General features: G+C 61.5%; 1 protein-coding gene across 9 annotated transcripts in view; it reads right to left on the bottom strand.

The window, feature by feature from the left end:
• Positions 1-14,949, bottom strand: part of BEGAIN (brain enriched guanylate kinase associated) — a 37,840-nt gene that overhangs the window by 5,319 nt on the left and 17,572 nt on the right. The window contains exons 1-7 of one of the 9 annotated variants that reach the window (XM_036316907.1): positions 14,193-14,380; positions 14,008-14,036; positions 12,759-12,860; positions 5,527-5,616; positions 2,693-2,860; positions 1,762-1,828; positions 562-669 (exon numbers count right to left, since the gene is read on the bottom strand). In XM_036316907.1, the coding sequence (XP_036172800.1) occupies positions 562-669; positions 1,762-1,828; positions 2,693-2,860; positions 5,527-5,616; positions 12,759-12,860; positions 14,008-14,021 (549 nt within the window). In that variant the 5' untranslated portion in view covers positions 14,022-14,036; positions 14,193-14,380. Of the gene's footprint in view, positions 1-561; positions 670-1,761; positions 1,829-2,692; positions 2,861-3,952; positions 4,369-5,526; positions 5,617-12,758; positions 12,861-14,007; positions 14,037-14,192; positions 14,381-14,949 lie in introns of those variants that run through there. The other 8 variants (XM_036316890.1, XM_036316897.1, XM_036316936.1 and 5 more) reach the window with 8 other exon arrangements.

The following is a 14,949-nucleotide window of genomic DNA, read 5'->3' as shown; positions in this document are numbered from 1 at the left end:
TTCCACAAGCATCCTACTGAAATTTGCTAACCCTGCAACGGGCAGCTCCCCAGCCCCGTGCCTGCTTGAATTTTTTCAGCAGCATTTAGCACTTCTAACACACTACAGCGTCTGCGTTTCTCTTGTTTGTCGCCTGTCTTCCCCACTCAGATGTACACTCACGTGGGGAGGGAATTTTTTGCCTGTGTCGTTCACACAATATTCTCAGCTCAGGAGGTCTGTCGAGGAGCAGATGCTAATTAGTGGATGCATGGTCCGTGGCCAGGGATCCATGGAGGGCGGCCAGGCCCATCTTCTGGGGAGTCCCCATGGGTGGGCATGTGGCCGTGTGCCCACTGAGAATGGCCATGCCCTAACCCTGGAGTCGGGAAGCCCTGACTTGAATGAGAAACTATGGCCCAGTGTTCCTGTCTCCGCCCCTGGCAGTGTGTCTGGTGAGGCAGCCCTGCCTTCCCGGCTGCCCAGCCACTGCTGGAGGCCTGCCCACCTGCCCCTGTGCCCCGTGCCTGCCCCTCAAACCTGAGCCTGGGCCCCTTGGGGCCAAAATAGCCTGACACTCACGTTGTCCTCGGCCAGCTTGTCGATGGTCATCTTGGCCTCCAGCAGGTGGTTGTTGAGAGCGACGATCTCGTGGCTCAGAGCTCGCTTCTCCTCGTCGTAGTGCTTGCCCTTGGGCAGGGGGAGGGCAGGGGACGGAGGCGGTCAGTGGTCAGCCAAGGCCTGGGGCTCACGCCCCCTTGTTCCCTTAGGCCTCTTGTGTGCCCTGTTGCAGCCCCTAACAACCAGGCGTTGGAGGGCCCCGGAGCGCAGGGGTAAGCGCACAGACCACCCCAGGTTCAAATCCTACTCCACCACTGACGAGCCAGATGGCATCGGGCAAGCCTGCCTCCCTGAGCCCCGGTTTCTCATCTGGACACAGGAGAGCAAGGCCCGGCCGCCTGGGGATCCGGGGCGAGGACTGAGCGAGGATGCCTTTCGCCCAGCAAGGAGCCTGACCTATCTCATCCAACAGACTGGGAAGCCAAGGCTCAGAAAGGCAGGGGCCCTGGTCCAGGGCACCAGGCAGAGCCAGCCCCGCCACGGCCACGGCTCTGACAGTACCTGGAAGGCAAGCAGGCGCCGAACACCCATTTCTGATTTCCCAAAACCGAAGAACCTTGTACCCAAACTAGACAGAGAGGAAAGTCCTCCCATTGAGGTGGGGCGGGGGGGCACCAGGAGGCTCGCATAGCCTCTCTACTCTCCAACCCAGGTCGTGCCAGCCCGATCAACAGAGGGAAGGCGGCACTGCCAAGGTTACTGCAGACCTGTGTGTGTGTGTGTGTGTGTGTGTGTGTGTGTGAGTCCAGGAGGGTCGAGGCCCCCTGGGGCCACATTCCGAGGAACGGGTCCCATGAGGGGTACAGTTGGGGAGTGAACCTGGCTCTGGCTCACTCAGGGCCTGCGTCTCCGTCTCTGGCTGACGCTGAGCTGAGGTTGCTGTCCCGTCAAGCCCTCCCCCACCCCCTGCCTACACCCCTCCAGGTCAGGCGCTCACACCTGCCACTGAGCTCAAGGGGTCTGAACCCTGCGCCTCCCCTTCCTGAGGGCACCCTCCATTCAGTGCACCCCAGCGAGGCGTTTGTGTGTCAGGAAATAAGGCGTGTGACCCAGCTTCTGCCTGGGCAAGGGGATGACAGCGAGGCTGGCAGTGCCCTGCCAGAGCTGGGGGCCCAGGGACGAGGGTGCTGGGGGCAGTGGGCATCGGGGGGTGGCCCTCACCATGCGGTACAGCTTCTGCTCCAGCTCCCGGTTGATCCGCTGCAGCGACATGTAGTTGCTTTGAATCCTGGAACGGGAGGCAAAGGAGCCACTTTGGTGCCTGGCCGGGCCCCCCACCGGCCACACGATCTGCTGAGCAGGGCCAGGCTGAACAACGGCCCCGAGCCCACCCGCTGGCCCTGCCCTGGTCTAACTGCTCCTCCACACGCAGCAGAACATCCGATTAAAGCTAACTCAGAGGCCTTTCTTGGACGAGGGGCCAGGACCCCTGGAGACAGAGGGAAGTCCTGTTATTCGAAGAGACTGCGGGTCCTCCCGCAGAGCCAGCTGACTCACGTTTCACACCCGGGGCTCGCAAGCCTGGAGAGGGGGCTCTGTTCTATCGTAGCTCAGCTGGGAAGAGACTTAAGACCGTGGGGTGGGCCCTGGGGTGAGTGCTGCGACACACGGTGATATGACACGGTCCGGGAGGAAGGGTGACGTCGGAGGCCAGCGCTGGGTAGGAATCAGGTGCTCTGTGCCTCCTCTCTCTCTCTCTCTCTCTCTCTCTCTCTCTCTCTCTCTCTCAAAATCAATAAAAAAAATCTTAAAATACAAAACCAAAATAAACAGCCAACAGCAAAGTTTGCATTCTCTTTGCGGTCAGCTTCCCTGTCGTGCTGCTGTCACCCCCATCAGTATGTGGGGAAGGAGGGAGGGAGCAGGGATGGGGAAGGGGAAGGAGCCCGTCCCTGCGGGGCCAGACCGGGCTCAGGTCCTGGTTCAGTAGCTCTCGGGACAAGGAAGACTTCGGAGAAAAGAGCTTACCCTCACTGGACCCTGGACGCCCCGTCTTCCAAAGGCTCCGGGAGGCAGAGCTCGGCGCGCCGCAGACCAGACCGACCTGTAAGCCGCCCGCGCCCAAACCCACCCTTCCCCGCCCGGCCCGTACCCTGACCTGCGCAGCTTCAAAGTGACCTTCTCGAGCTCCTCCTGCGCGCGCCGCAGCTCGACCTCCAGGTAGCTGCGCGTGGAGCCGAACTCGCTCTCGAGTTTCTGGAGCCTGTGCGTGGTGTAGGACAGCCGCTTGCGCAGCTCGCTCTTCTGCTCCTGCAACACGCTGCAAAGACACGCGGCGGGGCGGGGCCGGGCCGCGGCGCTGAGCCGGGAGCCGAGGCCCCGCGCGGCCAGCCGGGCGCCCCGTGGGTGCGCACCGCGTGCGCCCGGCTGCACTAACACATTCGCGCGCGCGCGCGCGCACACCCACACATCGTCACACGCACACGCGCGCGCGCGCGCGAACACACACACACACACACACACACACACTCCTCGCAGCGGGCGGCCCCAGGCAGAGGGCCCCTGGGGTCAGTGACTCCGGAGCCAGCCCGGCCCTGCAGTCCCTGCGCCTCTAGCATCACTCCCCGCGTCGTGGGAAGCAAGTCCGTGGGGAGTCACCTGTCGACCACAGAGCCCGGCCAGGGTTCGGGGCGGCTCACAGGACCCCAGAGAAGGGAGCGCCCGTCAGCACCCACCTTATGAAGCCGACTTCCGGATGGCAATCTTACAAGGGTCCCCACTTTTGCTTCTCCACGGCGTTGGGTGACCAAGCCTTTCCCCCCAAACTGGCTGCGTGGCCCCAACAGGCCGTATGTCTGATCTCTGGGCAAGGGAGAGGGGGGGGTGCCGTGCCCACCAAGGTGGCCAGCTAGCTGCACACAGCGCGGGGCACTCGGGGAGGGGGACTCACGTCCCCTCTCCTCCAGAAAGACTTCCAGGGCCCCAGCTCTTGAGGCTCTATTTCCCCACAGACTGGAGGCCCCTCTAAGACCCCAGGAAGCTGAGCCCCGGGCTCAGGAGATAAAGACCCGGCATGAATAGCCCGCCCTCTCCGCTAGCCACCCGCTGCGCCATCACTGATCCGCCTCCAGCCCCTCGGCCCCTCGCACTTCCGAGACCTGCAATCCCAGCTCCCTGTGCCCCTCACTCCAGCCCTGCCCCATCCCCGGTGCCCACAGCAGCCCTCTCCCTGCCTCTCCGAGCCGCCACCTCACCTCCCCAGCCACCTCCCCTCCCCAGCCATCTCACCTCCCCAGCCACCTCGCCTCCCCAGCCACCTCACCTCCCCAGCCACCTCACCTCCCCAGCCACCTCACCTCCCCAGCCACCTCACCTCCCCAGCCACCTCACCTCCCCAGCCTTGGCTACCTACCCTCAAGCACAGCTGGGTCCCTACCATCGTGCAGGCTGCCCACTCCTGCTGTGACCCAGCTGCATCACCTACACACCCACGCACCCACGTCACCCTCTGTCCTTCCCCTTCCGCTGCCCCGCCTCGCCCAGCAGCCAGTGAGACAAACACAGTTCCCGCCCCACCGAGCCCGCAGCCTCAGGGGAGACACGATCAGAGGGAACAGGTCCGCCAACGCCAACGAGGCAAGTGTGGGAAGAAAATGACAGCTGTGAGGTGGGCTCTGGGCAGAGCCGAGACCACCCAAGGGGCTCCTGGGCCCAGATCTCCTCCTCACGCACCAGGCAACCGGCTTCCCGGAGCCTGCTGAGCCTCAGTTTACCCTTGGCCTGGGGATGGCTTCCCAGACGTACTGGTCGGCTCTGTCCCACCAACCCTCAAATGCTGCTCCCACCCTCCCTGAGCCCCTGACACCCAGCCCCCTCCAAACTGCACCCTGGCCAATCCTAGGCTGGTAGCACACCCTCCTCCCTCCCCCCCACGACCCCCACAGCCCCACTGCCTGCTCGCCACCCAGGACCCTCCATCAGAGCGAACTCAGGCCTAACCTCACCCTCATTGTGTCCATCGCTGACCACTCTTTGACCCGGGAAGGTCACGGCTGGGTGCCCACAGTCCCCAGTCTGACCATGGAAGGTCTGGGGACCCCCTCCTGCCCCTCGCCACTCACAGCCCATCACCATCTCCTGGGGCGAAGCTTCTGAAAGCTCTGGATGTGCCCCTCTTGGTCTGGTCCAGAAATGGCCCTCCCCTCCCAGGGCACTAACCTGAGCTCTGCTTGGCCTCAGCCTGTCTCACGCCAGTAAAACAGGGGTGCGTGTGCCCACACTTGGGGAGCAGGGCTGCCACTGCGGTCCCTGCACCTCCCTGGGCCATTAGAACCACCGAGAGATGACGCCAGAGGCAGACCCCGTGTGGAAGTGGGGCCTCCAGGCCGCTGGGAATATGGGGGATTGCCCAGCCCAGGCCCCAGCAGCTCTGCATCCTCCTGGGAGTGGGCTCTGGGCCCTGGCACCTGGAAACAGACTCCTAAATGCACAGGGAGGGTGTGGAGGTCCAGCCAATGCCACGCCCCCCGGTCAGGGCGCCCTTCCAGTGGGCCTGGAGAGGTCACCTCGCTTCACCTGCGTCCTGGGGAGTGACAGCAGGATCTGACCGGACCTGCCTGGTGTGCTGGGCGGGGGGTGGTGGCTGGGTGTGTGTGTGTGTGGGGGGGGTAGGTGCCATGTTAAGCTCACTGGGCACAAGAAGCACCCCTCCTGCTTCCACCAGGAGCCCCTTCCGGCCGCTCAGAAGAGGTTGGAGCCTAAGGAGAGCCCTTGGGAGAGGAGGGGGCCTGAGCTCTGGGGCCCGGGGGCCTGACCTCCCAGACTGGCGGCACCAAAGGAGCAGAGGCCAGGGGGGGAGTGCTGGTGTCTGTCCCCTGCCCCCTCTGGGCCCCCCACCTGTCTTGGGGAGTGGACGCAGACAAGGCACCACGTCTGCGGGGAGAGATACAGAGACCCCAGGGGCCCAGGGAGACAACAGGCTGTTACCTGTCCCAGAGCGAGGGCGAGGACCTGGTCCGTCGGCCCTGCAGTGTGCAGGACTGCCCGAGGCAGGAGGGCACCCAGGGGCTGCGCAGCCTGTGGGTGAAGAGGACAGAGCTGCTCAGGTCGGGGGCGGGCCACACCGGGCCGCCGTGGGCACCCGTCGCGGAGATGGCGAGTCCGCCACCTGGCACGTGGACACCTGTGCAAGGCGGTGGGGGGTACAGCCTGGGCACTGCCACCCTGCCAGTCAGTCTTCAGAGTCCGAGCTCACCGATGGCCCTGAGTCCCTCCAGTGGCAGGGGCCTCTGTCTGGTCATCACCCTGTCCCACAGGCCTGCGTCCATCGTCACAGCCTCAGAGGCGAGTCGTGGGGGGTGGGTTCCCAAGCTCTGGCGTCACCTTTCGCTACTGATCCTGTCACCCACTGCCCAGAGACCCGAGGAGGCAAAGAGAATGGAGGGGAGAGCGATCCCAGCCCCCCCTCTGCTGGGACAAGGTGAGAGACTGATGTGTATAGATGATGGGGGGGGGGATGAATGGAAGTGGAGTGGGGGAAGGAAGGGACGTGTCCTGGAAGCTGTGGGACCTGGCAAATGTCAGGGGTCTAGGGAAGGCCCACTGCACCATTCCCTCATCTTATCAGGTGGCTGCAGCCCTGCTCTTCCCCGCCACCCCCCCCACCCCCCGCCTGCATCAAAGCCTTCACCCCCGTGGTCCCTGTTGCTGGGGCTTCAGGGCTTGGTGTGTTTTCCTGGCCAGATCCAAAGAAGTCGCTTCCTATTAAGACTGAACTCCCTGAAATAGTCTAGACCTGGGGTGGGGGGGGGCTAGAAGGCAGGATGGTGCACACCTGGTCCTGGACCCCTCCCCGGCCATTCCTGCCCTCCACCCCCAGTGGCAGGGGCTGTCCGCCGGGAGGACTGGTGTCTGGAATGACCACGGGGTCAGCCCCACAACCTGAGGAGCTGCCTGAGGGCTCCCACCTCAACCTCCCAGCACCTGCCGGCCCTGCCCTGGAGCCCAGGTGAGCGGGGGCTGCCATTCAACACGTTGCCGATCTTCATTACTGCCCACCTAGGAACCCACGCTGGCTTCACTAATTTGGCCTCCCCACCAGCCGGCTCACTACTGCAAACAGACACGGCACTCGGTAATTGTAATTGGATCGGCGGGAGGGCGTGCTTCCAGGGATTCGGGGATCATAAAGGAAATCAGGACTGCGGGAGGCTCGGCGGTGACACTGGACTGTGGGGCGTGGGGTAGGCGGCCCCCACCTTGCGCTCCCTCCATGCCCCGGCCTCCCCAGGGTGCCTCGGCCCCCCTCCCCCACCCACAGGAGACAGTCCCGAGGGTGAAAGGAGTCTGGAAGGAAAGGACTGGAGCTATGGCGCTGGGTCTCGGCAGCAGCCGGGGGCCTGAGGAGGCGGCCTTTCTGGCCTCAGTTTCCCCATCTGTAATCAAAGGCCAAAGGGCCACTTGTGACCACGCAGCTGCCCCTGAGCTCACTCCCCTTCGCCTCCGAGAGCACCGGGTCCTCCCTGCAGCCTCACCCCAGGCCTGGCGGGGGCTGCGCACGGTCCAGACACAGGAAGTGGGGCCCTGGGGAGGGGGTAAGGGCTTTATCAAGGGCCCCCGACTAGTGAGACTAGTGAGCACAGGATTAGGGTTCCCCTCAGGAGAGGGGGAAAGCTGCACCCCACCTCCTTCTTCCTCACCATTTGCCACAGTTCAGTCTCATTCAAACGCATTTACTACAAAAGAAAAAATCAAATGAACAAAAAAGACAGAAACAGGACTAATGAAAAAAGGCAAAAGACAAAAAATTTAAAAAGTGACAAAAAAAAAAGAAGAAGAAAAAGAAAAAAAAAGCAGCATTTACTGAGCACCTGGCCGTCACCTCTCCTGCCAGGCACAGGACACAGAGGCACAGCCCTGGCCCAGCACGGTGCCCCAGGCTGTTGGCCCCGAGGGCTGAGGAGCCCAGGAGACCTGGCACCAGGCTCTGCGGCACCCACCCAACAAGCATCTTGTGTGCCCCCAAACGTGCCCCATCGCCAGCCTCCTGTCTCAGGTGGCAGCAGCTCCGTCAAGACAGACACCCGGTGTTGCCCTGACAACAGTGCCTTGATGGCCCCTCGACAGCCAGTCCCCCACCCCACCCCACCGGGTCTTCTCCTTCACCAGGGGGTGATGTCACCTGCCCAGTGGCTGGGGGAAAAGGGCCTGGGCAAAATGCAGCCATCTGAGAGAGGGGCAGGCAGTTCACAGCCAGAACTAGCCCAGACACCATTAACCATCTACCAAGCTCCATGTTAATGATTGAATCCTCAAAACACTTTCTAAGGTAGATGAGATTATTACTATCCCCATTTTACAGATGCAGAAACCGAGGATCAGAGAGGTTCAGAAATGTGTCCAAGGCCACACCGCCTGTAAGTGTCAGAACTGGGATTCAAACACAGGTGACTCTGCTTTCTTAATCACAGATTTCATCAGAGAGCCTTTCCACAACTGGGGACTCAGGTGCCCTGTGGGGACAGGAGACTTTGAAAGAGCAGGGCAGAAGAAGGTAAGAGAGAAGAGTCCATGGTTAGGGTCCCTTTGTGAATGCCTTGGCTCTCAAAGGAAGAATCAAAGTAAGGCAGACATTCACACCTTAGTGAGAATTAGTTCATAAACCTTCTTCCATGAGGATCACGTTTAGAAATGGGGCAGAGAATGCCTTGGCTTGTATGGCTCAGTTGGTTGGGCATCGTCCTGTGCACCAAATTTGGTTCCCGGTGAAGGCACATGTCCAGGTTGCAGGCTCAATCCCTGGTCGGGGAGCGTGTAGGAGGCAAGCCATCAATGTTTCACTCTCATATTGATGCTTCTCTCTTCCTCTCCCTTCCTCTTGCAAAAACAAAAACAAAAACACAAAAACACAAAACAAAAAAAAAACCCCACAAACTTAAAAAAAAAAATGGGGCAGAGAGCCTTGAAGGGCCACATAGGGAGGGACTGGGCCTGCTGAGGATAGAGTGGAGGAGATAAGAGGCGGAGAGTTGAAGCCAAATCCCTCCACTGGAGGCTCTCCCAGCTCTCAGGGACTCTCAGTAGTTGATTAAAAAAACAACACAACCCACTACTCCCTGAGGGCCAAGGGCCAAGGGAGGGGGCGGGGGCACAAGTGCTCCCCACATTCCCCTTTGTGTGGGCAGGGTGGGCAGTATCCCTCTTGGGCACCATGAGAAGAGGGGAAAGGCTGTATCCCACCTCCTTCTTCCTCTCCATTTGCCACAGTTCAGTCTCATTCAAAAGCATTTACTAAAAAAGAATCAAATGAAAAACAAAAATACAAAACCACACACACACACAAAACAAAACACAGAAACAGAACTAATGGGGAAGAAAAAAAGAACCAAAAAATTTTTTTTCTTTAAAAAAAAACCTCACGGAAAAAAAAAAAAAAGAATTCCGAGCACCTACTATCGGCCAGTTCTAAGCACTGGCGATCCCGTGGTCTGGTGTTCTGAGGGAGACAGATAGTAAAGAGGATAAATAAACGGGGTGCGGCCAGAAAGGGGGCGCCCCCTGGCCATTTGTGGATGACCTGCTTCTGGGTTGGGGCTTGGCACCTAGCAGAGCAGCTCCCTCCCTGCGATCTATTGAACGTCAGTCCTCAACACAAGGGTTGGTAAAAAAAAAAAAAAAAAAAAAAGAGGGAAAAAGGAAGAAAAAAAAGAAGTAAATAATTTACGCGTCCACTGGGGATCAGTGTGTCAGGGAAAATCAAAGCAGGGAAGGGGGAGGTGGGGGAGGGGGTGACGGTTGTGAACAGAGCGAGTGGTCGGAAAGCCCCCTCCATGGCGCTGAGAAAGACGTGAAAAGAGAGGAGCAGGAGTCATTGAGTCTGTGGGGAAGAACTTTCAGGCAGAAGGGAACAGCGCCAGACAAGGCCCTGGGGCAGGAGCCTGTCGCATGTGTTGGCGGGACAGCAAGGAGGCCTGGTGGCTAGAGGGACAGTCCTGGGAGATGAGGCCAGTGTGGTTTTTCAGTGTAAGGTGACCTGGTAACCGGCTGCCTCTGTCTCTAGGACACCAGCCGGCGTTTGCCCATAGGACCTCCAGCAAGGAGGGCAGCATCTGGCCTGGGCAGGACCACAGCAGATATCAGTCAGATGAATCAAAGAGTATGGGCAGGAACTTAGTGTTCATGTGCAAAAAAAAAAAAAAAAAGAAAAAGGAGAAAGAAAAAAGAAAAGAAAAGAAAAAGAAAAAAAAGGGGGGAGGGAAGAAAAGAAAAAGGAAAAAAAAAGGAGCCCAGTCTCAAACTATACACAAAAAAATCAATGTCAATACGTAGGCTGCGGGTTTGATCCCGGGTCTGGGTGCATACGGGAGGCAGTGCATCGATGTTTTATTTCTCTCTCTACCCTTTCCTCTTTCTCTAAAATCAATGAACATATCCTTGGGTGAGGAGGGAAAAAAAGTAAATGCCTAAACATTCAACAGAAGTAAAAATAACTTCTGTTCATCAGAGGACCGTTTAAAGAGTGAGAAGCAAGCAAACAGCAGGAGGTGCGTTTGCCAGACGAGTAACTGACAAGGACTCGCTGAAGAACTCCTGCAGATCGATAGGACAGCCTGAGGGGAAAACTGCAGACCCCACCCAAGGGGGAACCCAGACAGGCAGCAACCCAGGGAAGCGCAGCCCCGCCGCGCCAACAAGCGGGTCCAAGCCCACACCTGGCAGTGCCAAGTGCTGGGAGGCTGTGGAGACCCAGGAACTCCAAGTACTGCTGAGAGGGGGCCAGGCAGCAGCACCCAGGAGAGTGTGGCCTTATCTTCTAAAGATGCCCTGTGCCCCCACAGGTCTGCTCTGGGCTACACCCCAGATCTGTGTTCCCCAGATCACCTGGACGGAGAGCTTCATTCTCAATGGTGCGGGCTGGAAGCTGCCCAGACATCCATCAATGAATAAATACAATGAAATAACTCCACTCACACATGCCGTTCCCCAGGACAGCCATCAATAGGAGGCTCCCCGCACCAAGGACCCTTGCAAACAAGACATTTTGGTGAAAAAGTGCCTGAATACCCTGGTTGAAAGGCTCCACATCCGTGAGGTTCCAGTCCAGCCTAGGGGAACTACGTGGGGCAGGCTGACTCTCCTAGGTGGCCGAACCGGGAAGAAAACAGGACCGCGTATCATGGGAGTCAGGGCGCCTGAGACCTCAGGGGAGCTGGACCCGGGTGTGATTAGGGCAGGGGCTGGGGGGCTGGCAGCGTTCAACTTAACCCGGGTGGTGATCACCCTAAACTTTGCAGGTCTTGATGACTTTTTCTGTATGCTTATCACAGTTCACAACTTTGGAAAGATTCTATTTGGGGGGGCGGGGGCAGGGTTGGACTCATGGCGGGGATAACTCTGGGTCTCCGAACACCTTCCGAGTCCCAGGCGCCAGGAGAGGCGACTGACCCGCTTTCCTCCATGACAGAAAAGGGGACTGAAGCCTACAGAGGGGAAGGAGCGTGCCCTAAGGGCACGGAGCAGACAAAGTGGCCATGGCGGGGGGTGAGGGCCGAGGGACCCGGTGCAGAGGAAGGCAGAGGAGGGGATTAACTTGGGGATTAGAGGCGCAGCTGGCGGCTGGGACTTGCTAGTATCTGCAAATACAGGCGTGGCGCTGGAGGAGTTTTCCCAGCAGCCGGAGGGAGGGTAGCGGAGGGAGGGAGGGAGGGGCAGGGAGCGCGCAAGAGGCTAGAGCAGTGATCGCCAACCAGCGGCCCGCGGACCACTCGCGCGGGTCCGTGAGGTCCGAAAGGTTGGCGACCGCTGGGCTAGAGCACAGGTGGCCAGACCCGGGGGCGCCCTACTATGTGCTAGCCCTTGCAAGGTACTGGGGCTGGAGAAATTGAAGAGTCAGACCCAGCCCGTGATTGCAATGGGGTGGGCAGAGGACCCTCCAGGTGGCACGGAGAGCCCCGGGGACCGCCACTCCTCACCCTCACCTGTCTCCCTGAACACAGCCTGCTTCCTCAGGGCCCCAGGTCTTTGCACCTCTTGGAAGGCCCATCCTGTCTGTCCTTGCAAACTCCTATTCTTCCTTCAATTCTGGGCTCAAGTGTCCTTGCTGCCAGGAAGCCCACCTCGATTCACCGGGCCAGTGTCCCCAGCCTGGGACCCCTGGGAGGATTTGTGGATGAGACTGTGTCCCTGCTGTGAAAGGCTGACCTGGGTCTTGCTGTGTCTCAAGGGGGAACTTGGTATACAGAGAGGGAATGAGCCCACCTGGGGTGAGGGGCAAGAGGATCACAAAAGTCACAGAGAAAAGGTGAGAGGGAGGACAAATAGTTTGTCACATGGACAAGAAGGCAGGTAGGAAGTCATCCTGGGCAGAGGGAATGGCAGGAGCAAAGACGGAGAGAGCTGCGTGAAGGTGGCAGCTTGTTTGGGGCTCAGAAGGGAGACTCCAGTATGGGGTGGGGAGCGGCAGTGGGGTATCTGGGCTGAGGGGCTGGGGCAGGAGAGCGCCGCTGTATATCTGCCCACGCAGGGAGTTGCCCAGGGTCCCAATGGCATAGCCCTTTTGCTCATTCAAATAGTATTTAACTGGACCCTGGCAGGAGCAGGGCTGGGGTAGAGGAAGAGAGGGGTGGGTGGGTGGGGCAAAGCGCCTACCCTCTCAATTCAGATCCCAGGTCTGGCCGGCGATCCACAGAAACCGCAGTCTAGGGGCGGGAGGCAGACCCCGGTAGGACCCCCAGGATCCCTTCAGCTGGACCCCCAACGCATCTTCTGCCTGGGGGACCCACAGTCCTGTGGTTCTGATGCCCCACAGTGAACCTCTGCAAGGGGGGGGGGCTGCCAGGTCCCAGGGAGGGGGTGTTTGCACAGTAGCTCATGTCACCCCCCCATCAGTCCTGCATTGGGAGTGATTAGGACAACTGCTTTACAGATGGGGAAACTGAGGCTGGGCTATGTCTCTGTCCCAATTACTCAGAAAGCAAGGATGGGTGCTCAAGAGTCTTGGCTGGGCATGGAGATGGAGGGGGGAAAGAGAAAGAGAACCATGGAGCCCCCACCCCCAGGCTAAGGCAGCCATGCGAGGCACCACCCTACCCCCCAACCCCCGCCGCCTCCAGTGTCCAATGAATGCTGTCTTTCGCTCAAGTCCCAGCTGTCCCCTTCCCCGTATGGACCCCAACCCTGGTGGTGGGGGGATTGGTGAGATGACAGCCAATGTGGGGTACCTGGAAGGTCCCTGGCTTGAGCTCCTCTGTGTAGCCAGAGCCAGGGCTGTTGTTCTTGGGGTTTCACCAGCCCGGCTGGACCTTGGCCATGACAGGATGGACCTGGCTGACAGACATCAATCAGCACTCTCGACCTACCACAGGGGACCCCTCCTCCCAGCCCAGGACAAATGGGTCCCGGCTCTGTGGGACCCACAAGGGAGGGGGGTACGGGGGCGGGGGTGCTGCACTCCAGCTCAGTGGCCAGGAGATGGCCCTGCTCTCTGTCCAGTCGGGGGCTTCTGTGCGCGACCACCTGTCCCCAGCACCCACCGTCAGTCACCTGGGAGCCCTGGTCTCTTTGCCCATAGACCCAGGAACCTGCCCTGGTACAAGCCTGGGCTCTGCTGGGTGTCCGCCCCTTGGGAACTGGGGGCCCCGGGGACCTAGTCTTCTGCAGGGATGCCAATCTGGCCTTGGGGAGGGGGGACAGACCCTACGGGCCGGGCTGATGGTGCCGAAACCCGGTGGCCAGAGCTGGGTCAGCTGCCCACACACGCCTTGGCTCAGACTCCGGAAGGAAAACACAGAAGGGCTGTTCCCAAAGTGGGGGTCAGGGTGGCCCCGGGAAGTCTCGGAGGAAGTCATGAATATGCAAAGCGGCTGCTCGCCGGCGGCCGCGGAAGCCGGAAGGGAGCGGGGAGCGCGCGCGGGCTCAAAGTTAGCGCCGAGGCGGCGGCGGCGCGGCGCGGGGGACGCTAACCGGACGCCGGCGGCCGTCGCGGGATTCCCCCAAAATGGCTCCAAGACCGGACTGCCGTGGTCAGCGGCGAGGGCTCCGTCCTCCGTCCCCGACCCCGTCCCCACAAGGCAGAAACTTAAAAGCGTCGAACCGGGCAACTGTCCGTGTGGCGTGGGGGGACTGCCGGCGCCGGAGACCCGCGTGTCACGGCGGGAGCGGAAACCCGGAGGGTCCCGGGGGGCGATCGAGGATGCGGGTCGGGCGCGCGGGACCGCGGAGGCCGCCGGGCCCGGATTGCGCACCCCCTCTCCCCGCCGCAGTGGCCCCGGTCGCGCTGAGGGGTCCCCCGCGGGGGCGCCCCGTTTGCTCGCCGCGCACACACGCACCACGCACCGCACCCCGGCCGGCCCCAGCAGGCGCGCCGCGGGCGCCCCGGAGAAGCGCTCCGGCGCCGCCCGGCCCCCCGCCTCCCGCCCCCACCCCGGCCCGGTCCGCGGGCGAGCCGCCGAGCGGAAGGCACTCACTCACCTGAGTTTGTCCATGTCTGCGGCAGAGGCCTGCGAGAAACCAAAGAGAGGGTCAGCGGGCGGGAGGCGTGCGCTCGGAGCCCGCCGGGTGCAGCCGGGCACCGCGGGCACCGGCGGGCGCGGCGGCGGGGCACCCCGCGCGGCTCGCGCGGTGGGAAGCCCGGCCCGTGCGACCCCAGTCCTTACCAACGGCGGTCCGGGGACTCCGTGGGTGCGCGGGGCAGCTGCCGAGTAACAGGTGAGCCCCGCCGGGCTGCCGCGCTACCCGGCGCGTAGGTCCGCCCCCCGGGTGGACGAGGGCACTGGCCTGGGGGCTCCGGGCGGCACCATCCGAGGACCTGGCATGGTGCGACCCGGAGCGCTCCCGAGCTTGCCAGAAAGAGGGGGAATCCAAGTCGGACCCGTTAAAATAAAGTGGCCGCGGCCCCCGCGGCTCGCATCCCCCCACCCCCCGCCCCGCCCGTTAACCCTTCCAGGCCCGCGCTCCTCCCATAGGAAGCGGCGCCGGCATCTCAGGATCCCGAGTAGGAGAATGTTCGGATCTGGAAACTGGGAGCCATCCCGGATTGCAGTACCCGGCGCTCGCAGAATCCGAGGGGGATGGCACTCGGGACCCAGATCCCTCAACCGGGGACCCCGCTGCCCTCGGATTCTGAGGTTCCAGGCCTGGCCCGCCCCTCCCGGCTCCGGGGATTAACCATTGCGCGGCCGACTCACCCGTGGGGCTCCCTGCAGGACTTGCGCAGACCCGCGAGTGAGCGGCTTGGAGACCCTCCCCACCTACCCTGCGCAGCCGGGCAGCCCCTCCGCACCGGGCGGGGGTACCCACCGGTGACCGTTAACCCTGCGCGCGCCGCCGGCGAGCGGCCCGGGCAGGATCGCACTTCCTGCGCCAAGCGGGGGGCATGGGGCTGTCTCTCCATCACTCGGGAGAGGCCGCACC

This window comes from Myotis myotis, unplaced genomic scaffold (genome assembly GCF_014108235.1).
Source record: "Myotis myotis isolate mMyoMyo1 unplaced genomic scaffold, mMyoMyo1.p scaffold_m19_p_1, whole genome shotgun sequence".
Classification (NCBI taxonomy): Eukaryota; Metazoa; Chordata; class Mammalia; order Chiroptera; family Vespertilionidae; genus Myotis; species Myotis myotis.
This window is presented reverse-complemented; position numbering and strand designations above follow the sequence as displayed.